The sequence below is a fragment of the Conger conger genome, chromosome 11 (genome assembly GCF_963514075.1).
Source record: "Conger conger chromosome 11, fConCon1.1, whole genome shotgun sequence".
Lineage (NCBI taxonomy): Eukaryota > Metazoa > Chordata > Actinopteri > Anguilliformes > Congridae > Conger > Conger conger.
In genome coordinates, this window is record NC_083770.1 from 21078961 (window position 1) to 21096727 (window position 17767).

The 17767-nt window shown below is 41.3% G+C and overlaps 1 protein-coding gene across 1 annotated transcript; it reads right to left on the bottom strand.

Moving 5' to 3' along the window:
• Nucleotides 1-1359: 1359 nt before the first annotated feature.
• Nucleotides 1360-17585, bottom strand: LOC133140553 (MOB kinase activator 1B). Its single transcript, XM_061260571.1, has 6 exons — nt 17435-17585; nt 11508-11674; nt 5883-5976; nt 5260-5393; nt 4719-4882; nt 1360-4374 (listed from the first exon to the last, which is right to left on the bottom strand). Exons 1-6 carry the CDS (start codon nt 17446-17448, stop codon nt 4297-4299), a joined length of 651 nt encoding a protein of 216 aa, XP_061116555.1. The 5' UTR covers nt 17449-17585; the 3' UTR covers nt 1360-4296.
• Between the last annotated feature and the right edge of the window lie 182 nt (nt 17586-17767).

Genomic DNA, 17767 nt, shown 5'->3' on the forward strand with positions numbered 1-17767 from the left:
TGGGTAAATACCTGGAATTGGAAATACTTCAAGATGCAAATAGAAGGTAGTTCAGTAGGCTAGTTAATGTCCTGCCACTGAACTTCATAAATGTAGCCTACTAGTGAACAAGCTGTCTCCTGAAGAGACATCATTGTTGTTGATGTGTATGAATGGGTGAATGAGATGCATCAGTGGTGCAGCGCTTTGGATAAAGGTGCTATATAAATGCCAACCATTAAATATTTAAAAAACACCCATTCATCTTTACTTTTAATAAAACTAGCAAATTAGTCATTAGCTAATATGCTAGTTATTTTAAGTAGACGCTAAACATATCCTTGTTCCTTCATATTTATGCGTTTTTAATTATTTGTATTCCCCGTCGTTTCAGAAGCTGGCTGTTGGCTGCCATTTGGCTATTGGCTGGTGTCAAACTAATTAGGGATAAACAGGGATTTCTGGTTAAAAATTGACCACCACAACATAATCTGGTATAACATTTATTTCCTTATAAACAGCATTCCTTGTCGTACTGCACAAAAATCCTGCAATTGATTAAAGTATGTTTCATTTCACTGCATACCATTTGTATTTACAATGTAGTCAAAAAAAAAGAAAAGAAAAACCTTGTATACTACAACTAAGAAAATGGAAAGGTCTGTTTACATAATTTGCCAAAGTGTGCCGCTATCATTGCACAGATCAACAGAATTTGCACTGTCATTTTTTTTATCCAAAATGAGCTGTTTCTTCAGGTTAGGACACCACATTATTTTTGCATTAACTGGGAAATGCTACAGTAAATAACCCATAAGTAAAAAATATATATATACAAAAAAAAAGTTACTTACACTATCCAAAGGCATGTAGGAACCAAACACAATGCAGTTTAATGCAAAACTGTTAGGCCTACAACATTTGACAGTACCTGGTAAGTCATATTTTGCAGTGTGTGCAAGTCATAGATAGAAAAACAATGATTTATTAGTTAAAATGGGCTTTAAAGAGCTAATTTATACTGTAGCTGCAGTACAGTATTTTCTCTCAAATAGTAGTGTTAAATTAAAGCTGAGATCTAATTCAGATCTGTCATCTCATTTACATCTTTTGACCTCAAACTTAATGGTCTTCAGTATATAGAAAAAACAAAGGAATTCACCTTGCTGATCCAATACTTTTGGAGGGGACTGTATATAGACAAAGGATTGTGAGAAACAGATCATCTATGCGATATGCTATGCATATCAAAATGCCCGATTTATTCAAATATAAAACAATTGAAACTCAGTAGATATAATTTAAATACATATTAGTTCTGCCACAACAGAAAAAAATGTAATTAAAACACAAGATAATCATCTTCTTACACACAGTACATGATTTCTGAATGTAGTTTATTGTTCATTAAAACATTTGAATCACCAGATTCACTCAGGCAATATTTCAGAAGTCAGTGGCTGCACTGAGAACAGACAAATAAGCGGTTTGGTGTCAGGGGCATAAATCATATTCTGATCCCGTTGTACTGCAAAACCACTGAGAAGAACGCATACACATAGCATAGTAAGCCAAGTGTTTGGTCTATGTGGGTGGGTCTATCGTTATTTCAAAAATCCATTGCAAACCACCTTTTCCCTTAATTCGGTTTCTTTCACAGCTGGGACTGCATTGTGCAGACACTATAAGACAATGATGATGGTGCCCAAACATTATTGTAGGTGGACTTGCTTGCAGAGTTGCCAATTCCCATCCGCTCTCCCACATCCCGGGTCTGGGAATACTTATGCGATTGCTGGCTATCAGGGTTTTAATCACGTGAATGCTGCATCATGTGGATGCCTTCATTCTATAGTACAGCATCAATCAAAAGCCATTGTGCCAACGGTGGGCACTACAATCAGTAGGTTAAAAAAAATACAGTTGAACGCACGTAAAAGACAGAAGAATGCTATGAATACACAATGACCAACCACCTTCCACCAAAGACTTCTCAAAAATAAGTACATTTGTTGCTGGTGCTGTAAGGATAAAAAGGTAGGGGTTGAGCCCAAGAATTCACTAAATACAGGCAAAGCAACAAAGCTGACAATAAGGCTGTTTTTGACCACCATTTGATTAGGTTTGATGAGCTGCAAATTAAAAACTGACCTGTAAGTGATATCTACCTATATTCACCTGGGGGGCAGATATCTTTAATAAATCTGCATGGCTGGTAATTTTTTTTTTCCACCCTGCCAGAACAAAGAAGCAAAAAGAAAAGTACAATCAAAATAAAAGTTAAATTAGAACTGAACACCTGCACCACTCTGGTAACACAAATGCAGTGTAGAACAGAATTGCTAAATAAATAACAGAAAATAAGTGTCACTTTTTAAGGCTTTGCTGGCAACCACCGACACAAAAATTAAGAGATGGTAATTCTGTTACATTAATACAGAATAAAAGTGTTCTTGTTGTTCCATTATAGAAACTATTCCATAATTGTGCTTATGCTCAACACCACTTCAAAGTACTAGCTCAAAGCAACATGAACAAAAAAACCTTTCATTTTATCATTTTACAGTGAGAACATCATTTAAAAGAAAGTACTCTCAAGGGCTTTAAAGAAAAATGATGCCAAATACATGCCAGTATTAATTTGCTCTTTCAAAGCGAATTCATTTGAAGCTCAGGCAGAGGGAGGGGATGTAGAACACACAGGGGTTCAATGGGGAGAGTTGGACAAAATTCGTATTTCATCAGAATACCAAAATAGCCTCACAGCTATTTGTTTTATCACAAATGGCAAACACACACCTTTCCTAAACCCGATATACTGTGGGTGTGTGCTGTACAAAATGTATTTGTACAAGCCTGTGCCAATTCATTAGCAAGAGTTGTGTAAGCCATTCCTCGAAGTATAGGAAGTTAGAAACCATTTCTAAACAGAAGGTCAAATGCACATTACAGGACGAAAGCTGCATTCTGGATCCAAGCCAAAACATTTGGACTTATACCAAAATATTGAGGAAATCAGCAAAAGAAGTGTATGCATTTAGATGAAATTGAATTAGGTATATTGGTCTGCAAAACTTGCAGGTTATACTGTACATTAAGTTTGGCATAGTTTTGCATGTACTTGTTTATATATATATTTGTATTTCCTCTATGTGTACAAGTGTCTACATATGAAAAAATAAGAGATTTGCAAAAGATAAAACTGAAATCAAATAAGGTTTGGCGATTGTGTGTGTGCAGTTAGAAAAACCCGTGGAAACAGCCCATTGGTACGAAAGTCCTGGGACTTCTGTCGTATTGGGAACCGACCATAATAATATGGTCACACCTGTGGCTTTTTGATGCAATTCTGCTATGGCTTCCAACAGCAACATGCCACTTAAGAGCAGGTGCAGATTATAAAATGAGCATTTTATGCACAATGCAATCATCAAACGTACTTGTTTAGGAGTCAGTAGGAACAGATTGAACAAAAGGGTTCATCTGGTGAACATGTGCTTAGAGTTATTTATCAAGTGAAAAACGACATGAGGTACATATGGCCAATGGCACATTAGAAATTAAAATCAATAGTCAATGCACATAAAAACACCTGCTATGGTCTGCAGAAAAGGGGACGATGAGACAGTGCCATGTCAACTACACTGAACTGTCGTTTTCAGCAAAATCTCAACTCCTTCCAGTGTCAAACTCTCCATTACATTCACATCATTTCTACAGCTTGGAGAAAAGAAACTTGCTATTAAAACAATTTGGGAATCAGCTTACTGAAGCCGCCTTGTGTTTTTTGCTTTAATTAAGAAAAGCAAAGAAAGTAAAATCAGGTTTTCAAACTTTTGATGATTATGCCAAGGATTAAAAAAACGGAATGCTGCAAACAAGATCATACCTTTTAAAAAGAGGCTGTACTACTTCACCGCCCCTCCCCTCCTGTCTCCACACTGAATCTGTGGCTGGTTGTGTTATAATCTGGGGGACTGTTACAATTACATGGTGAATTCTCTTAGGCACTTGAAAAGGTCAAAGGGCAGGAGCTCAGAGAGGGGTTAGGGCACCAGTGGGATAAGAAAATAAATAAAATCAAGCATTCACTCGCCACTGTGGAACCGAGTTTAAAGTCGCATGCCTAAAGCAAGACCTGCCAACACCCAGCTAAGCACCGAAGAGTGCCTTCCTGCATACCCCCATGATTCTCAGAAACATTCCCCTAAAACGTTAGCACGTAGTGTAGCACATAGAACAAAGCCGGGGTGGTGGGGAGACTGGAGGAGATCGGTGGAGTGGCGTTGGGTGAGAGTTCTCCTTCTCTCCATTTGTTTATCTGTCCTTGGACGTCAGCTTTTCGATCAGCTCCTGCAGTGGAGCTAGTTCTTTCCTGTCTATCAGGTTAAATTCCTGAAAGGAAAAGAAAAGTTAAGTATTCTGCATTTTCATGAAGCACCTTAGCTCTGTTGAACTAGACTAACCAAGACTGTAGCTCTGTTGAACTAGGCTTACCAAGAATGTAGATCTGTTGAACTAGGCTAATTAAGAAGCTTGCTCTGTTGAACTAGGGTTATCAAAAAAGAGCTAGCTCTGTTGAATACCAAGGAGGTAGCTCTGTTAATCTATGTGAACCCCAAAGTACACTGCAGCAAATCAAATGCACAATCAGGCCATGGCCTAACATGGTCCAAGAATGGATATGATGACAGAAGCAGAACTCTTGCTGTAAACACCCAGCGAATAAAAACAGTTACCTGAACAAAAAAGATAAAGTGCTTGAAAGATGTGTTCAGATGGGCCTCTTCCTGAAGCTGGATGACTGCGTCAAAGTGCTGGTGGTATATGTGGGCGTACACCCGGAAAAGACGCTTCAGGATGGTCTTCGCCACCGACATGAAGTTCTTCGGAAAGGGGACGCCTAAAATCAGGGGAGACGATGGTGAGAGGACTCCATGGTGACCCTAAATCCAGGGTAGAAACATTTTAGGTGGTTCATACCCTGATTCAATGCCTATGATCTAAACGCCTCCTTTGATGGAGGTTTGCCTGCACAATTAGGCTTTGGGTGGAAAAATGTGATGAGCACTTAACAGGAAATACATCAAAAAGATGGACCCCTTTCATCAAATGAACCTCATTTCATGTTGCATATTTGCATAAATTTTCCCCGTCCCTTGACAACATACAGAGAAATCTCTCATTTTACAGATTTGTGACAAAATTGAAACACCGGTTGCACATTTTCATACCTGTGATAAGGGCATTAAGAGTATGAAACAGAATAGCAGGATCTACCTATTTTTGAAGGGAACAGTGTTTCATCATCGAGCTGGTCCTGCACCCAGGTCATTAAGTAATCAATATACTTGGGTGCGGAACATTTGATTGGCTTTTTTATATTGGTTCCATCAGCCCAATGGTACTCATACCTACAAAATGAAATTAAATCAATCAGGACATTGTCATTATTTCAGCATGCAATTAATCTGGAGAGAAAATCATAATACTAATGACAGTTGATTTGGTTAATATACAAGCACAATCTCTAATAACTCTAGCACAGTAGTCCTCACTCCTGGTCCTGGAGAGCCGCAGCAACAAATTCAGCAACAAATTCAGACCCAGGCAACCAAGTTGCCGTGTTTACCGTGTAATTAACCACTTTAATTTATCAATTAAGTGCTGAGTAACAACAAAAGCCCTGCAGGCTCTCCAGGACCAGGAGTGAGGACAACTGCTATAGAAGTAATTAGGTGTGAAAACATTAAAGATATAAACACATGCAACTGAAAACCACACATATTTAACAGAAAAAAATCTGGTAAACTTGCCAAGGAGAAAATGCTTTACAAAGACAATACACTATCTAGATTGAGTAAAGGGGAAAGTCTGGAAGACAGAGGAGGTGGGGTGCTTACTTGGGTCCGGCAGACATGAGGGGACAGCTCTCCTCCGTGCAGAAGTCAGTGATGGTCCCGTACAGCATGTTGATCTGGTTGAAGAAGTCTACAGCTGAGGAGGCCAAGATACACAGGGTCTATGGGTGAGTGGACGGCTAACACACCTACCCACTACAGTGAAATCCGTTTAGCACTATCACTTTAAAATGGCTCTTCTATGCAGCGAGATGGCATGACAAATGACCTTTGCTAGCTGGGGTAAGATGAGCCACACTGAAATTCCCCTATACTAACACTCTAACAAGCTAGCCACTTAGCCTACAACCCAAAGTAATAAGATTGGGAACATACAAATGAAATCAATTTGTCAAGTGTCACACCGTAACTTAAGAAATCCTATGGTCTTATGACTGGTTTGTGTACATATTTGTGTTCAATTCTGGTTATGGTTTATTTATTTTGTGTCCAGTCTATTGGGTACCAAAAGCTGAGGGCAATTAACATTTGCCTGTGTTTAATAGAGTATTGACAGCTACACAGAAAGTCTAAACAGAAGGCACTCAAACTCAGTGTTGCAGGTACCTACAGATGTTACTGCCCGTGTAACAACCATTTCATGCCATTCATGTTTAATATTCCATGCATAACTGCTTAAGTACACAATATTTAGTATCAGTTTCTGAGCAGCATGGGTTACAAGCGGAGACCGAACCAAATGACCAGAGCCACAACCGATAGCTGCCCCATCAACCGACAAAAATACCATAAAATGCACTCAGAGGATCTAGTGTTTTAAAGTAACAGTAATTTGGGGGGTACAGTGTAAAAATATAGAACAAGCAGGATTATTCAACCCAGAATCGGAGCTCAGAGTTCAGGGTTGGGGCCAGCTGGTCGCATTATGTAGAGAATCCGGCTAACAGTAGCAAGTTGTAGCATGTGTGCTAAAATTAGCAGTAGAGAAGTAATTCCGTAGTTCTGGTAAATTATTACTCCATGTCCTGCCAGAAATCCTGGAGTTATTTATTTAATGAGGATGAAGGACATCTCCTTGTAGATCTTAGCCCAATTATCAAGGAAAGAACTGTTCAGAGCCAGACCAAACTCATTTTATCAGTCATTCACAAAGTGCTTACGGCGCAGAGACCTTGCCCAGACAGCAATGTAGAATGAGTGGGGCACAGCTTTGATATATAGGACCGAACACGGTGGACACTGCCGCTTTGCCGCTTAACTTTTTCTGCAAAATGAAAGACTGTTCTGAAGTTTCCTGCATCTGTGGCTTATGAGGGCACTTCAATACTTTTTTTATGATTTTGCTCATCTATCAGGGGATACTTTTAATCACCAACTCACTGTCGCAGCCATTAAAATTAACAATTAATTAAAGTAAAGCACCTTCTGCCAAATAACTTCTGAAGATGGATAATGCTGTCAAGGCCCGGAAATTCAAAGCAACAAATGTACGGTTTGGGAGCTGCCCTGATGCCTGTGGGATGGATATGGCACATCGTGTGAGGCTAAGTAAAGGTAGCCATCTGTTCAGTGCAGCACAAAGGAGCTGATCATTGAAAATCTAGGCCTCAATGACACCCAAGTTTTTGTCCCTGCGGACAGCGAGGGGTGCAAGCGTTGGTACAATGCATGACCTTGAGTTTGTGCCAGCCTTCAAATCACATCCCACCACCCTTAAAGGAAATAGTGGAGAGTATTAAGCAGCTGGTAACTGTGTCCACAGATTTCAGTGCAGTCACACCAATGTCAGTGTGGTCCTGCAGTTCATTCAGTCCGGGACATAGAAAGGAAATGTACACAGAACATATCTAAATCGGGGAAAATAAAGAGCTCGACCGACAGGAATCCTGGGTATTTTCCATCTGATTATCTGGCTCTGGCTGCGTTGGCCCTTGGCTGTAGCTCCGCCTGAGCTGGGTGTGTCTCTGGGGAAAGTCGACATGCCGAGACACATTCTCCAGCTCATTTGTCTACACGCAAAAATCACAGACACAGTGGAACAGGGAGGATGTCAAATACATGTTTGAATGATGCTTTGCATGCCAACTTCCCTCTGCTCATCTTATTAAATGTGAATTTCAGCTTAGGTAGACCAGTGGTCCATCAACTGACTGGAACAAATGAGGAGGACGAAGAATCAGGCTGTGTGATTCTTGGCTGACTTGAGTTACCCTGACTAACAGAATTGTGGCATTAAACAAAGTCCGAACTTCAGTTAATTTAATAAGGCAGTGTAAAGTAATTAAACACTAGCACCTTCAGACAGGAAACTCTCGTAACCAGTGCTGGTGAGATCACTCATGACAAGGCCAAGATCACTCAACACAATCCCCACGTGTGTCCGTCATTCCTTTAGGACACCGAGAAACCTGGGTGAAATCTGAAACGGAGCTAGCTGCTGTTGCTGTTCAAAGCTGATGGATCCTTTTCCATATCTGCAGCGTACACCCAGAGCCTTTTTTTTTTTCTTAAACAAACTTTGCCCAAGAGCAGCTAGGCAGGCCTAATCAATCAGGTTTGCAGCTCATTCTGAACCCACAGTACCCGTCCCTGACCATTATTTAATACCCCATTTGGAGCTCTGCCCTGCAGAGACATTCCACTCCGTTTCCTCAGGTGACCTGCGGTGTTCCAGGGACACAGGGCCACCAGCTGCTTAATGCCCCATCCACACCAAGAACTACAACTTTAACAATAACTATAACTACATCGTCCAAAATACAACTATATCAACAACACTGACACCAAGAACTAGAACTTGAACAATAACTATAAATAAATCATCCACAACACAACTATATCAACAACATTGACACCAAGAAATACAACTTTAACAATAACTATAAATAAATCATCCACAACACAACTATATCAACAGCAGACAACAAGAACTACAACTTCAACAAAAACCATAAATACATCGTCCACAATACAACTATATCAACACTGACGAACGGCATATCTTTAAGAGCGGTTTCAGAGTTGAAACGAAAGAAACACTGACAGCCAATCGAAGTCCCTCCAAATGTACAGAGCGTCACATTCAAAATGGCAGATGACATAGCAGAGTCTATATTTACAGAATTATTATTCATCAGTGTGGATGCTCACATTAACTTATCATTTTAGTTTTCAATTATAGTTATAGTTCCTGGTGTGGATGGGCCTCAACACTACAGTGAAACCACGGTATAGTGGGATACCATGTGGTCATTGGCTCAGCATAGTATTATTATTATTATTATTATTATTATTATTAATAAGCGCTAATAAACTACTTAGTAGCTGAAGAACGTGAAGTATCATCAAGAAAACCCGCTCTCTCCAGACCCCTTTCCAGTGCCTAATTGGTTAAGACCAGGTGTCAAGCATACAGCCCGCAAAATCCTTGTGTCAAGTTCAACTTAAACAAGTTATGATGAGCCCCAATAAAGGACATATTATGTATTATTTTGATCCATGACTGCTAGGCTACACCAATAAAAAGTGACCATGTATCAAAAGTCCTCCAAAGATGTGGAGGACTCAATAATAATAATAATAATGTGAAAATCAGTGTACCATATTCTAGACCAAAAAAAGCCCACAACAAAAAAACCCAAACACCAACACAAAGGCACCATTTTGAATGGATACATCTACAGGGCCTGCCAGTGTTCTCAGATCCACTGTCACTCTCACTCCAGGACCAGTTCCAGCTCAGTGCCTCATGCCAGGAGCTGCATTAACCTCTGAGGCCAAACATCATTCCGTTCCACTTTCCTTCTCTTGCACATGTATACAATCCATAGCCCCAGCCACAGCCACAGTCAGAAGTCATTGCTGGTAAGGATTGTTTATTTATTCATTTCAAATTCGGGTCAGTTGGCCATAGAGAGAGCCCCATTGACCCTGACTGCCCGGGGAAATCTATCAGGGAGGCTGAGCCAGAACACTGTGGAGAATCAATATGGGTTTACAATGGTTCAATGAACTACAGAGCCATCAGGAGAGAGGGAGTATGGAGTATGGGCCCGACATGGAGTATGTGTTCATGTGTTCATGTTTACAAGATGTGCGATGTGTACCCCTCCCGACCGCCCTGGAATTTCTAATCGATTAGGTTAACTGTTGTAGTTCTCAAAATTATGTATACAACGCTTTTTAATTATTACTCCGCTTATTTCTTTACAGCTACTTTTGTTTTGGATATGCAAGCTGTTTATTGTTGTTCCTGCATATGTGTATAGCTTATTATTCTTGGCATTGTGTTTTCTAAAACGGCTTTATAGATATAATCCTTTGTCATCAGATTAATCTACAAGGCACAGGTCCTTATCGTTGTAGTCATTCCAAGCACTTGAAACTGTACGTCCCTCTAGGGTCTTTCAGCGCACTAGTCCCTGGTTTTGGTTATGCTCCATGTTGTACCTCGCTCTGGATGAGTGTGTCGGCCAAATGACTGTAATGTAATGTAAAATGAGAGAGAAGAGGGGCCGATATGTTTTCATGCTTCACAAGATCCAAGAGAAAACGGGGACCGACATATGCATTCAAGCTTTAAAGATCTTTAAATATATTTTTTGCATTAGTTATTTGTGTTTATGCAGCCATTCCAGCAACATCCAGGACAGTAAGGTCTCCTGACCTCAATAAGTGAGCTTCATTTTTCCATGGTGGTAACTGCCACTAGCTACAGCATCCTGTGCTGTGATTATAAATAAGATTATTCCAGAAACCCCCCCGCTCAGCACTCCGGTCCTTATGGACCCCCCTCCCCCTCCCCTCAGACGATTACTTTCCTAGCTACGATAAATCCGAACACAGAGTACTCTTCAGCTATAATCACTTTCAGACTCTCAAGGGACACATTCGGCTCAGTTGAGACGTGTCTGGAGTCTTATTCAATGCAGGTTGGTTGCAGAACAAGGCTACAACACACTGTTCAGAACAGTGATGTTTCCATGTAGAACAGGCACCAGACCTGGGTCAATTATGTAATGGTTTTGGTTTCAAAAACTTTTTTTTTTTTTTTCTGTGTTCGATTTATTTTGCCTGGTGCAATTGAGCCAACCAAGAGGACAAGAAGGCGGGATCTGCACTTTTTGTGAGTATTTCATTGGTTCCAATACCCAAGACAAGCTCAGTAAACATGGAAAATTATTTGAATCTAAAATAATTACATGTTTGACCCAGGTGTGACAGGCACATACTCCGAAATCCACCAACCGTGCCAGGACATGTACTTAGTGATTCTTCCGAAAGAAGACTGATCACTTTTCCAGAGCCTTCTTCATACATGTCCTTCTGACCAAAAATGTAAAATGTACACAGCTACAAGTAGAGACAAGCACTCAATGCGAAATGCTAAAAGGTAAATTCATAACATTTTATTTGCATACCGTTGTTTACAGACAACCGTCACAAAGATGTTGTCAGAGAAACAGAAGGGGGGAAAAAAGGGGAAACGCCAGGCCTGAACCCGCAACATGAGAAAAAAAAAAAAATCCCAATGGGAAGAAATCACAGGGGAACTCGGCTGTAGAGGTGTAATGGTAGAATGGATGTAACAGAAATGCAATGAGAAATTTATCACTGCAATATATGACCCTTTATCTAAGGTGGGGTTGCCAGGTTGTGGACACTCACTGTTGACGGCCACCCACTCGTTGAGGTCCTCGCCGTCGGGCAGCATGACGGCCATGCGCAGGTTCCCGCTCCCCAGCGTGGCCTCCGCATGTTTCAGCAGCTCGTACTGGTGCGACCCTTCCGGAATGTTCTTCTTGGGCTTGAACGTCTTTGACGAGCGACTTAAACTGCGGGATGGAGCAGAGACGGCCAATGAACACACCACCCCTTTTACACTCATAGTTAAGGATGCAACACAACCGTAAAACGAGGAGAACGGTCAATTCAGCCCAGCAATGCTCGCCTTTATCTACCACTAAAGTGTACCACTAAATTTCAGCCTCTCTTAGACAGAAGTGAAATTGGAAAAAGTGCTAACACACACCAACAGATGCTGGACCATTAATAGCTAAACGATGGCGTGCCGGGTTTAAGGCAAAGCCACGTGTCTGTCTGTCTGTGAAACGGCAGCTTGTAGGTGTCAAGCAGGTGTGGCAGTGCAGCTTCAGGCCATGTTAAATGATGATTTTTTTCATGTCATTTTGCTCATTATCACGAGTTGAAACAACAATGAGTTCTCCACTCCTGGATGCCAACGCAGCCCTGGGGGCGGATTCCGCTGAGCGCCCGCCTGCATGCTCCGTGAGGAGCTCGAATCTCTCCTCTTTTCCTATCAATCTGTAATCACTTCATTATTAATGACAGCTAATCAATGACAAAAGGTTCAGTGTGCATATTAATAATTCAGTGATTACAGATCGATACACAGGTGCCAAGTATCAATTTTGTCACATAAAATAACGGACAATGCTCGATCGAGTTTTTCCACCCAGCTCTAGATTTCAATGTGGATAATTATAATCATTAAAACATAAAAGTAGCAAACAAGACAACAGTCAATACCAGTCAATACCACTACTAGCTGAGCCAAGTTCCTTCGCTGACAATGGAGCTCCCTTAGGTCATGAACTCTTCACCAGCTTCTATTTTAACAAGTCACACGACTCCCCGCAAGATGCTCTTTCCCAGTTCCATCTCATTAAGTTCTCACACAAAATGGCAGAGGTATTTATTTATAGATTTTGCAGCCAATTAATTATTCCAGGAAGGCAGGAGGCAATTGTTACATGTCTATTCATTAAAGGCCATCTGCTGGGAGTTCATTCAGAAGCCCTGTTCCACTTCCTGCCCGTCTGGCTGGAGGAAGCTCCAGACGACGCTCCGGTCAGAAGGTGTCGTGGTAAACACGGTGGAGGTCCCATTCAGGGGGAAACAAAGGAGAGCCATGCGGGATGGGGGGGGGGGGGGGGGGGGACGCTGGTGCTGACTGCACACTCTCCAGAGAGCAGGACTCTGTGTGTGTGTCGAGCAGAGAGATGAGGCACATTCTCTGGGTGTGAGGAAGGACAGGAGAGGTCTGGCTCTTTTGTGCTAGATCATTAAGAAATAGAAACAAGCTGGAATGTTTCCATCCTGCACAGAAACCGCTTACGAGCGGATATTGATTTCTTCTCACAATTTGATTGCGTTCGCAAAGGCTGGCGTAAAACCTCTCGTGTGCTTTGACTTGGGGTTTCACCAAAAACATCAGGACTCTAAGCATCCTTCTGCTACTTTATACTCTATTCTGAAATATAATTAACCTTTCTCCAGACTACAAAACAAAACCTATGCAACATTATTCACACGTTGTTTATCTGTGTAGAGATGCTTCCACAGCTGTGAAAGATGTTAGAACATCTCTGATATAAATAAATAATGTGTGAATAATGTTAAGACAGGGTAGGCATGAAAGGAAAATCAGCAGCACACACATAAAAAATAAAATAAAACAAAGATCAACAAAACAATCAGTTTATAGAAAAGTTATGGCTAAAGCGATGAGTGCACACTATCTGCAGATGCTTTGCTGGCATGAGCCAGAGGGTCCTACAAGCCCACACATAAATAAACATTTGAAGAGTCGCTTTTTCTTTTTGGGCCCTCTCTACACCTGCCGCAGTTGGACCTCAGGACATTCATACCCGGGGCACCCACCACTTCTGCTCACACGCCACATAACAAGGGGGGGAGGGGGTTGGGCATGGTGGGGGGGGGGAGAGAAAGAAAAGAAAGCAAGCCGCATTCGTCTTCTCTGAACCATCGCAACCAAATCTCCCGGTGCCACAGAAGGACAGGAATAGATCTGCCATTTAAAAACGTAATAGACCCAGGCAGAGGCTGCACAGCATAGATCTTTATCTTTCAGAGTTAGGGCTGTAATTAAATCTCACGGCTGCATTCTATTTTCTCCAGACCCGGTAATTACCGAAACGCCTCCCATTAGCTACATATCAACAGTGAGTGAACCGCTCTGCAGCACGGCATACTACAGCCGCCCTCCAGCCCAGCCGTGAACACGCCCGAGAGACCGCACCGGAAAACAGACCCCATTTCCACTCCGCCAACTGCAGCCTTCTCTGGGGCGGGGGGCCGACAGCAGCTCCGTATCAAAAGCCATTAAACAGGGGCCTGATCTGGGATGGGGGGGGGACAGCCTGGAGGCAGTGTGTTCCTCCTCTCACAGCTCATTTCAGAGGCCAGCGCTATTAAAAACACACAGGGGATCGCCCGCTTTCATCTCTCAACTGACGCAGTAAACTATTATTATTTTTATTTTATTTTTTTCAGAGAGACTGAAAAAGGAAAAATGTAGGATATAAATTTCAACACACTTATGTGATGTTACTTCATTATGATAAGATTCAAGTTTACAGGAAGTTATTTTTACACATTTCATAAAAAGACACATTACGAAAGATGAGTCATGTGACTGATTGGAGATCATTGCATAATACTCTATGTGCTAGGCAGATAGTCCAAAGGAACTTTATCCAACTTATTTACAAAGGTGACTCAATGTTATGGCCTTGTCTAAGGGCACTGCAACACCCTTCCTGTGATTCAAACTTGAAACCTACTGGTTAGGAGCAGAGATCCACAGCCTAATTTGCATAATATCTACTTATTAATATTTATTAATGACAGTCTTCAGCCCCAACATGTAGGCTAACCCATGCAACAGGGTGAAACAGGGTTAAATGTGTACTCTGTACTGATACTGTAGACAGGGTATGAAATGAACACCTGCCATCAGCCAAATGCTGGTAACATTTTGATTGTGGCGTACAAGGTTTTGTACAAGTCCTTACTGATATATACGTACTGGCTTTCTTTTGTCTGGGTTTATTTTATGGTCCGAGTCCTTTCATGCAAATTGCCTAGCTCTTTGATATGAAGCTGTAAGTGAAATTACTTAAAATAATACTATTTTACCTGAAATAAACAACCCAAATTTGAGGCTGTTAGCAGCATAGTTCTATTACTCTGTATACACTTGCCCATGTAAACGCTGTACACATTTCCCACAATCTCTACTCACAATCTGCCTGTAAATCAAGATACAGATTGTGTGGCCCAGAGCTAAATGCATGAGGTCTATAATGCTCAAATACCACAATTCTTTCTCTACTGCTAAACATTACCAATCACACCATTCTTTGCTTTGAGAGAAAATGCTTCTTTCTTCAGTGCTTCTTTTAGCATGTCTTTCACAACATTAGGTGTGTTGGTTGGAAACAAAACGATGGGTAAGAATGAATAAATATTCAAGGCTTAAGGCTAGGTCTACTCGTGGTTAAGGACAGCACAGCTTTAAACATGGTCTAAAAATCAGGGAGACCATTTACTGTACTATATATGCCCTTTCACTTTTAGTCAAATATGCAACTTAAAAGGTCAGTCAGACCAGAATAGCTGCATAATTATATCAACCCTACCAATCATACTTTGAGTTCCATTACCCCATTACAGGGGGCGACATGGCTCAGGCAGTAAGAGCAGTCGTCTGGCAGTCGGAGGGTTGCCGGTTCGATCCCCCGCCTGGGCTGTGTCGAAGTGTCCCTGAGCAAGACACCTAACCCCAAAATGCTCCTGACGAGCTGGTCGGGGCCTTGCATGGCAGCCAATCGCCGTCGGTGTGTGAGTGTGTGTATGAATGGGTGAATGGAGAAGCATCAATTGTACAGCGCTTTGGATAAAGGCGCTATATAAATGCCTGCCATTTACCATTTACCATTACCCAATATAGTCTATTTTGTTTTAGTGTATTTGTGTTTTTTTTGTATGTCATTCTGTTCCTACACTGAACACGTTGTTATTCTCAAGGAACACTGAAAGACAAATGAACATATCTTGTGACATGAGCTACATCTGAAGAAGAAAAACATGTCAGGGTGTGAGTCAGAGCTGCTGTCTAAGCACGTTTCCTTCTTTTCTGAAATGGAGAAGCAAAAGACAAATGAACAGAATGTCAGGACAAGTTAATACCTGCTTCCTGTTTCACTACTGCAACTGAGAGAAAACGAACCATTTCAGCTTTCAAGCATACAAGTATTACACATTTTATATCAGCCAATCCATTTCTCTTGTGTAAACAGGCCTCTGCTGGGAGTATCAGATCATTGTCATTCCTGAATTTGCATCAGCACTTCACTGATTTTACACAAATAAAAATCTCAGTGAGGTAACACAGTCTGGAATATAATGTAAACACCTCAATGAGCGAGACACCAAGTGTGAGATGGTGCAAGCTTTCATATGCACCAGTAAACCCAATAGACCTATATAAGTACATACTGAAACACTAATGCGGTATGCGGACACACACAAAGTTATTACATAAAAATGTGCAGCAGAAATGGCACAGGACACCATAGTAACTTTCCAAAGTGAACGAGTGAACGCATATCCCAAATTGGTGCCTTGTTGTGTGCGACAGTCCACACACAAGCTTTGTGAGCGACATTTTGTCTTGAGTTGGTTGTGAAGTCGAGGGGTTCAGCTGCTCTTGGAAAACAGTGGATACATAAATAAAGCGTCTTTCTCGTGGTCAAGATGGAAAGCTATGCATGTGTTCCTTAACAGATTAAAGGGGTAGAATTGAGACTGTTCAGAATAGATTATGTTATATTGGGCATCTCCACTTCTACACCGAATAGTTGACGGTAAGGTTAGCTAGCATCAATACTTTATCATAATGCAAATTATAACTGGGCCAAAATAGCCATACCAATGAAAAGCAGAAAACAAGCTGTCCATTTTTGCGTAGGCTGCGGATGTAACTAGCAGCAACTAGCTAGTTCAATTTCTTCGACCATCAGTGCCCTGCGGTAGAAGCAGTGCAGATACTCAATCGCTGGTTGATTTTTTAAATTAATTAATAACTAGCACACCACAAATAAACAACTGATCACGTTAGACAAAGCTAGCAAGCACAGTTAATGTTAGATCTGCCAAACCAGTTAACTTGGCTACTAAACCATGAAATATACTGTAAGTGAAAGGCTAAAAGATTTTGTCTGATAGCTAAAGACCATCATCAATTAGCATTATATCAAACTACGTGAGCAAATGAATTACGATGATTCATGCCAGGCATTCAGTTTTTACCAGCCAGGTTGCAAACCTTTCGGGAAACATAATTCGCATGATGCTAGATTGCATCTCGTTTGTTAGTAGTTAAGTAAATCAGAGAAAGTGGCTAAAAATGTTTTTGCTCACCTAGCTAGCTAGCATCAATTCAAATTAATTCATTTAAAGTGACAGTAGATTTGATAAAAGGACCATGCAACCCAGGCTACCCTCACCTTAGCTAGCAAGCTTACATTAGCTTGCTACCATTAACGTCACTAAGATCCAGAAGCGCAAAGATAGCGCTAATCCATTCGATATTTTACCATGAGAAAAAAAGACAGTTACAATCTAGCTCAGTAACGAATTTAGCTGCCGACATGTGCCTTGCGGTGCAGACTCGCAGTCGATGCAGGACGTGCTGCACATGATGCAGTAGCTTCCAAAAGCAAGTTGATAACACAGACACAAAGGCAGAGTTTGCAATGTATACTCACAACAAAAAGCTCATTTCCCTTTGTGAAAGAAGCTCTCAAAAACACGACCACACGAGGAAGGCTTAACTCCGTCCGCTTAAGATGTAAAAGACTGTTATTTTCTGACAGTCCACAAAACAATAAAGGAGCCACAAACAGCCACCACCTCACCGTTTCCAGAATCGAATGCCAAACTTCTTCTTCCTTTCCAAAGTCCCAGCGCAAGAGACTCTCGCGAGAACACAGTGTCGGCGCTCTGACCATATACATCTCTGCATTTTTGACAGGGCTGTTCAGCTAGCGACTCACACTACTATAACACCTTTAATCACAAATTAAAATAATAACGGACTG